The 8,402-nt window shown below is 41.2% G+C and overlaps 1 protein-coding gene across 1 annotated transcript in view; it reads right to left on the bottom strand.

Annotated features, from left to right (window-relative positions):
- Positions 1 to 2,902: 2,902 nt before the first annotated feature.
- The window catches only part of LOC308297885 (type II inositol 3,4-bisphosphate 4-phosphatase-like), a gene marked incomplete at both ends in the record, with an annotated part of 34,035 nt that continues 28,535 nt past the window's right edge, over positions 2,903 to 8,402 (bottom strand). Inside the window, 6 exons of the mRNA XM_080741450.1 lie at positions 2,903 to 3,035; positions 4,783 to 4,937; positions 6,158 to 6,255; positions 7,110 to 7,207; positions 7,704 to 7,844; positions 8,218 to 8,344. Of these exons, the coding sequence (XP_080597576.1) occupies positions 2,903 to 3,035; positions 4,783 to 4,937; positions 6,158 to 6,255; positions 7,110 to 7,207; positions 7,704 to 7,844; positions 8,218 to 8,344 (752 nt within the window). The remainder of the gene's footprint in view (positions 3,036 to 4,782; positions 4,938 to 6,157; positions 6,256 to 7,109; positions 7,208 to 7,703; positions 7,845 to 8,217; positions 8,345 to 8,402) is intronic.

The raw sequence follows: 8,402 nt of genomic DNA, 5'->3' as shown, positions 1-8,402 counted from the left end.
TTTATTTAATGTGTAATATTATTTGATGATTAATTTTACATTATTTGTAAATTATTAGATTATCAACAGGCTTGCTTTACAGTATCACACTATACTTTCTGAACCCTCTTTACCTTTTATTTTGTATCCTGGTCATCCCAAATACAAAAAAAGTTATACAGGATTAGATTGGAAGGAACGCAACTTAAAGGGATATTTCATTTTCAAAAAAAACTTTTGGTAATTTTATCATCTAATCAGGCTTTTATGAACACCCTGAACAGTTTTTAATTAGCTTGATTGAATATTTAGATATTTGATGTAAATTTTACCAGGCCCTCCAGGCCCAGGGCCTCTCCCCACACACACACATAGTAACTTCAAACTTCATTTTAACCATGATAGATTCATTAAAAACACCAATTATTTGGTGACTCATTTTACCTTCCTAATACGTGAGTAGGCCGTGTTTTTTCGATAACTTTTTTCATTTATTTTTAATAATTATTTTTTTGTATTTAATTTTTTCCATTTTCCCAAATAATTATTAAAAATAAATGAAAAAAGTTATCGAAAAAACACGGCCTGCTCACGTATTAGGAAGGTAAAATGAGTCACCAGAAAATATAATGGGTGTTTTTAATGAATCTATAATGGTTAAAATGAAGTTTGAAGTTACAATGGGTGTGTATGTGGAGAGAGGCCCTACCACTGCTCCCTGCTGAAAGTGGAATATCCCTTTAAGTCTGAATTCTGTGAACAAGTGTCCATGTTTCAGGAAATTGCGCACACACACACACACACACACACACACACACACACACACACACACACACACACACACACACACACACACACACACACACACACACACACACACACACACACACACACACACACACACACACACACACACACACACACACACACAGCTGTTCACTGTATTCTTATACAGAAACAATTCTTCCCTGTAGTGTTTGTGCATTGGTTCACTAGATGTACAGTATGTGCAATGCTGAGTAGGTATGGCTGTGAAACATATTTGCTACCTGCAGTATCCCTATGCCTTTAGAACAACATATGAATTTAACTAATTTAAAGAAACCTATAATGACAGTTCATTCTCTACATGAAATAAATGTTGAAGTGAACTGAAAACAAAATATGTCAAACAGAGTAGACGTCATCAAATAATTAATGATTCAATCAATTGAAACATTAACGAGACAAGATGTATAAATGTAAATGAATTACAGATTTATTGCAGTGCTTAGAGTTTTGGAAATCAAACCATTTATCTCACAGTGAACATAAAAACAATAGACATAGTACATTGAAATGTGAAAAACAATGTAAATACATTGCAATAAGGTAAAATAAATGGTTTGAATCCAACCAAAAATAATTCAATTTGAAACAATCGTTAAAAATGTACAAATAGTCAAACTTAAATGGTAAAAAAAAAAGAAGAAAAAAGAATCGCAAACAGATACAGCATAAAATGACCAAAGTCACTCTTCATGAAGGAAGAGGAGTGACAACAGACACTCACTCTTTTTGCTTCATGGATCTACCAACACTTTCTTTAAGCAGCACCTTTACCATGAGTTGTCTGCATGGGCACAAACCTTATACCAGAGTATCATTATAGTTCACACATCAGTGTTAAAAAAAATAATAATAAAAAGAACAGCAGAAATGTCTGACGTTATCATGTCTGTTTTATTTAACTCCCTATGAATATTAACTTTATTCATGTTGTGGGAAGTCGGTCAAAACTCAATTAAAAGTCCAACCAAACAGACTATAGAGGGTATGCGTGTGATATCATCCTCATACCCGGAAGTTATGTGGACGCCTACTGAGTTGCAAAAAAACTACTTTCTGGCCTTGACAGCCCATACATCCAAACAGAAAAGTCCTATCTTATTACATTAAACGACGTTAAACAACGTCGAGTTGCCATTCACTTTATGCATGCGCATACCCTCTATTGTTTTCTCCTTTATGACTGCAGTAAAACCCTCAGGATTTCTGAGTATCCTGAGGATTAAGAGCTTATTCTTCCTCTCTTTAGCTCATCAAATGTGTGCTATTTGTTCCATTGTTAAAAGACATTCTCGCCAGGGTCGGATGTTAAACAGCTCCCAGGATCTCTATAAAGACCTGTAAACCAAGATAATTGTCGGAAACCGGGTTGTCGAGAAGCCGATGTGAAGCCCGATCAACCGATTCAGTTAGTTGTTTTGACGGCGGTGGAGATTGTCGGGAATGGAGAGCATTTCACTCACATTTTATCCTTAATACATTATGTGCAAACTGGAAAAAAAATTTGAACAGCACAGACAGAGAGACAGAGACTTGAGGGCACTTCACGAACACACGTTTTTATGGAACACAGTCATTTCTATACGTCCCATCAGGGGGTGTGCGTGTGTGTGTGCGTGCAGTGCACACTTGTACTATATACTTGTGAGGGCCAAATGCCCCACAAGTACACTATAACTTTTGAAACAGACATTGTGAAGACCTTTTTCCTGGTAGATACATACTACTAGTTTTAGGGAAATATTCAGGCTCAACTTAGGGATAGAATTGAGCATTTATGGGTAAGGGTTGGAGTTATAGTCAATTTATCATTAATTGTATGTCAGTGTCGTGCACTGGAAAACGCAGTGCGAGACATTGTGAGCTTGTAGATATGCTATTTTTGGCTTCAGTAAAAAAATGGCGACATTTTGGAAAAATGGCATTCATATAACCGCTGTGCTAAAAAGTTGATGTCCTCACAAGTGTATTAATACAAACGTGTGCCTGTGTGTGTGTGTGTGTGTGTGTGTGTGTGTGTGTGTGTGTGTGTGTGTGTGTGTGTGTGTGTGTGTGTGTGTGTGTGTGTGTGTGTGTGTGTGTGTGCGCGCGCGCGCTAAGTGTCTCCCTTGCCATATGTCCCATCAGGAGGTCTGTAGTGTTTGGGGAAGGTGAGCAGCTGAACGCTGTTGAAGGCGTACTTCCTGTTTCCTGTGTTCTTCTCTACATTCTCCATTCTGCTGCCCTCCCTGGAGGAAACATATTGTGTATGTTCATACTGTACATAGTCAGACACACGTTACATAATATATACTGTACACTATGTTCATGTGTGACATGTGTATAAAGTATGTAATGATAAATACTTATTTGATATAATATTTATAAAAAATACAAATCCACACTGTCTCCCTCTCAGCTGTCCTACTGTGTCTCTCAATAGAGATGAGACAGCCCAGCAGAAATAGTCTGACCATCACATCTGGATATTTCCAGGTGTTTCCTGTTCACTGGTATTTTCCCAGTAAAACCACCAGGCTCAGTATGAGCCAGAGGACCAGTATGTGGGAGGTGACCAGTAGAAACGCTACTGGGTACAGGTGGCGGCCGGGGGCTTTAGGGGCCCCGGCGTGCAGCGTCTGGAGGTCGCGGGGGTCAGGGGGCCGGTCCCCCACCTCTACCCCAGATATGGAGCCCCCTGAACGGGCATAGCAGCCCTCCATCTGACCCCAGGACTGATGGGACCTGGAGGGTGGTAGGAGGGTGTGTGTGTGGGCGTGTGTGTGTTGTGCGTGTGTGTGTGTGTGTGTGTGTGTGCAGGTAGAAAGGGAAATGAAAGAAGAGGGAGGGAAGGGAAGCAGAAAGCAAAGAAAAAAAGGCGAAGTGTAGATAAAGAGAAAGAAAGAAAGAAAGAAAGAAAGAAAGAAAGAAAGGGACAAAGAAGAGGAAAGAGAAGATAAAAGAAAAGAAACAATATTAGAATTAAAAACTTAAGAAAAGAAGAAAGGAGACGAGGAAGGAAGAGAATGAGACCAGAGGAGTGGACAGGATCCTAGAAGAAAGGAGAGGAGACTACAGGAGTGGACAGGATACTATTCCCTAACTGTTTTTCCGGAGCCCGCTGGTGGGCCGTGTGGTAATGCCACTGGGCCTCCTAATCATTTGCAGAATACTGTGATTTGATGAATGATAATATAACCTTAATATAAATGATGAATCTAAAATACATCATGCTATTTTGTCTTTAAAACCTTGAAAATGTGTTATCACTGTGATGTGATACTGATAAATAGGAACTTGAAGCATACTACACTGGTTACACTGATCCAAAACACAATCCACATGCACTTAGTTGTTTGTAAAAACGAACATAAATAAAATAAACATGCTCTGCCGTGTTAAGTTGTTAAAAGTGGTCTGCTGGTAGGTGGGCAGTGAACGGCCCTGATCCATACGGTTGGGAACGCCTGGACTAGGGCATAGGAGAGGACTCAGAGGAGGCATGGGGATACTGTAGGAGAGGAGGATATTGCTGCATTCACACTGACAGCTACAAAGTTTCTTTTTCAATGGAAGCCAGCGACATGAAGACACAAAGATACATCCGACGTTTGTAACTGCTGCAAAAGTTACAACAACTACGAAAAAGTTTAGCTGGTTTCAACTTTTTGCTGCAAAGATAGAAAGCTAGTAAGCTACTGTACAAATATGCTCTGTAGCTTTGTATCTTTCTATGTTGTGAAGGCAGCAGAAACAAGAGTAAAGGAGAGCAGAGGAGCGTAGTTTATAATTTGTGCAGGGAAAATGGTTCGTGATGTTTTTCAGATAAACACACACACACACACACACACACACACACACACACACACACACACACACACACACACACACACACACACACACACACACACACACACACACACACACACACACACACACACACACACACACACACACACACACACACACACACACACACACACACACACAGTGTACCGTCTCATGCAGTCCAGTGCAGTGTAGAAGTGTGCGTTGCTGAGCGTGTGTTGGTCTCTCAGTATCACACACTGTTCCAGGGTGACAGACATGGACGTCCTGTCTTTGGCACTTTTACAGCTGGTCAGACGCACCGCCTTCAGCCTGCGACACAACTGACACACACACAATGATAATGCAAACAGATAACGTTACAGTCAGTTACAGTACATTAACCACATTGTTGCATCCACACAAAATGTTAACAGTGACATCACAAACAGTATACATTTCATGGGTATGAAAAACAACACCTCCATATTGAGCGTCTACAATGATACTGAGCAATATCCTATTAAATGCTTGGCCCTTCTCTTAACTTAAGCCCAGTACAGACCAAAGATTCTTGACATGTCGCAATGAGACGATTTGAAACTTGCCACAGCATCTCCAAAAGCGAGAGAGGCAACAACCTTTCTCTTCTTTTAAATTACATTGAAGGTTATTCCCATACACCCTAAGCAACGTGTTTGTCTGTTCAGAATGGCAAATCTCTTGCGGCTCAATCAGCCGACATCAGCTGAAAAGCAAAGGGGTAATTTAGACCACTGGGACTTTTCTTTTCATAAATGTTCTTTTCATAAATGTATTCTCCTTTATGAAAAGTCCCTTGATCATCCAAAATGGGTTCTTGGCATTTGATTAATTGATTGGAAACTTCCAGTCGGCCAGTCAGTGTCACATGAGATACACCAGGAAGGGAAGTGCATCCTACGCGTCTTGTGTGGTCCTTCTTCCCCTGGTCAAAGGTCCATTTAGTTGTTGGGGATCGCCGATCTGACTGAGTGACTCGTATCTCAGCAGCTAGATCCCACCAGAGATCAGAGCATGTTCATGATAAAGTCCAAAACCGCTACGTCTTGTCCCGAATCTTTGGTCTGGACTCGACTTAAGGGTAAATACCCGTCACAACCCGCGCGTGAACATTATCCATGCTGCCAAATATAAAAACGAAATGTTTACACCAGTGTCCTACTGTAGCAGTGAAATGTTCTGCTCCGGCTGATGATATTTCAACATCTTGGTTAAAAATGTCTGTTAATGTTCCATTCGATTAATTAATGAATGGGAAGGTTGACGCTACCAAAACAGGAACATAGTTTGTATTTTATTCTCTCATCACAACTTCCTTGTAGCCTATGACTTTAAGTGAATCATTTTGTAATTATAGGAGACACATGAGAACAGGTTGAAAAAGGACAAAGGCGACGTGTGTGTGCTTCTGTGCCTGGCCTGCAAGAAGTCGCATTCTGACCAATGTGGGCTGTGACCTAAATGAGTGTGACAGATCCTGGGCTCTGGGCTGATCTACAGGGTTCCTGTGGTCCAGTCTCACCGAAGCAGCGTTCCACAGAACCTCCACATTCTTCCTCTTCCTGCTGTTCAAGCTCCTCTCCAGAGACCACAGCTGCTCCGACACAGATCCCAGGTCAGCTGGAAGCACAGAGAAACACATAATAAAATAATGCAGTGACATTCCAAACAACCATTAGTACAAGGATCAGATCCAAGATCAGTGGACACATAATAATAATATGAGATGAGGAAGTAGTTATGCTTTTCCTTTCAAGTTACAAAAACTAGTACAAACAGGCAGATACAGAGAGAGAGACAGACAAGACGAAGACAGACAGACAGATGCTATTCCCAAGACAAAACCTCGCCCCAATCAATGTGACTAGCTGAGACGTGTGGCGGGAGGCCAGGAGCGCTTGTTTAGGTCAGGAGTTCCCAAACCTTTTTGGCTCAGGGCACCCCTATAAATATTTCTTTCATCCGAGGCATAATTTTCACTCCCAGCACCTTATATTTATGGCATATTTTGGTGATTATGTTGCGAGGAAAACAATGAGATAATAGCCATTTTGGTTAGAATTGTCTGAAAATTACTTTGAACTTAAAGTTAAAAATGATACTAAATATTTGTAAGTGTCCAAATAAATTCTAAATATTATCAAATTATCTCGCGGGACCCCTGGACTGCCGTCACGGCACCCACTTTGAAAACCCCTGGTTTAGGTGGATGTTACAACCTATTTTGTCCACCACAACTAGTCAAGTCGTTCATCGGTGCACATGGCCATTGAGCCTTGTTCTGAGTCTACCATCTCAAGTAAAAAGTCATGCATTTACTGTAAAACCTGGCACAATACTGTATGCAGGATGAGTGTGGACCAAAATGTGCACTCCCCCCCAAATTGGCTTTGGAATCGCATACAAAAAGGACACACCGGACACAGGACAGACAGACAGACAGACAGACAGACAGATAGACACAGACAGACAACCTGTCTGAGGCAGTTTTTCTCTCAGTTCACTGCAGTAGTTCTTCAAAAGTTCACAACTCTTGTGGTTTATTCTGTCCTGCAAGGAGCTATCACCAAACCTAACACACACACACACACACACACACACACACACACACACACACACACACACACACACACACACACACACACACACACACACACACACACACACACACACACACACACACACACACACACACACACACACACAAAGAATTTGACACACACACACCAATACCTCATTTCAAACCATCTTCGTCGGAATGTATACCTCGCATGTTGATACCTCGATGAAGATACATTTTCGATATATTGCCCTGCCTTAATGTGCACTTAGCATAGGTATTAGTTACTATGCTTGTGAGGGCCAAACGTCCTCACAGGAATAGACATCAGGAGGACCATTATCCATGAGAAATGGTTATTTTATGGTTACAAATGATTTTTAAGATTACAGTAGGTTTATAATTACCGACATGGCATAGGATTTGACATTTAGAGATTAGGGATTGGACATTATACATGCTGCTGTTTGCAAAACAATTATAATAATAAAAAAGTGGATTTCCATACCTCTCAGCGAGACTCTGTTGTTGGTTGATTCCAATGTTAAACAGGACAGGCTGAATCTTTAAGACACACCCCTCCTGCAGTTCCTGTGGTAAGGAACTGTAGGTCTCTGGGGGCAACGGGACCTCGACAACAAAATGACCCCTAGAGGGAGGGAGAGAGACTCCATGCTGAGTCAGAGTGTCTACAATGTGTGTGACTGTGTGTTTGTTTCAAGAGATTGAAGACTCACATGTTTTTAGTTTGTTCATTTTGTTGTTGTTTGTATCTGGAGTCTTGAGATGCATCATGTCAGTGCGTGTTAACTTAGCGCGTGGTATGTGTTTAAATATTGAAATATTTGGGTAGTTGTGTGAGGGGGCGCTATGTGCGATTGTGTTTGTGTCAAGTTCAACACACACAGGCAGACATATACCGTAGTTATACTGAAACAGTCTATGATTGGCATGGTTGTCTATGGTAGGGTCTTTGATAAGCCTGCAAACGGTGGCGTGCTTGCATGCACATGGGCACGTACCGTGTTCCAGTGAGTGTGGGTAGGAGGTCCGCTGATTGGTTGCTTTCAGCGTTAGTGATGGTGAATGTCACTGTTCTCAGGTCAGACACGCCCACACTCATGTCCTCTAACATGCCTAGTTCTTCACCTAACATCCACACGCACACGCACACAAATGAACAAAGGTTGTGATAAGGTGATAAACG

Source organism: Nannobrachium achirus (genome assembly GCF_963921795.1).
Source record: "Nannobrachium achirus genome assembly, chromosome: 14".
NCBI classification, from domain to species: Eukaryota; Metazoa; Chordata; class Actinopteri; order Myctophiformes; family Myctophidae; genus Nannobrachium; species Nannobrachium achirus.
This window is presented reverse-complemented; position numbering and strand designations above follow the sequence as displayed.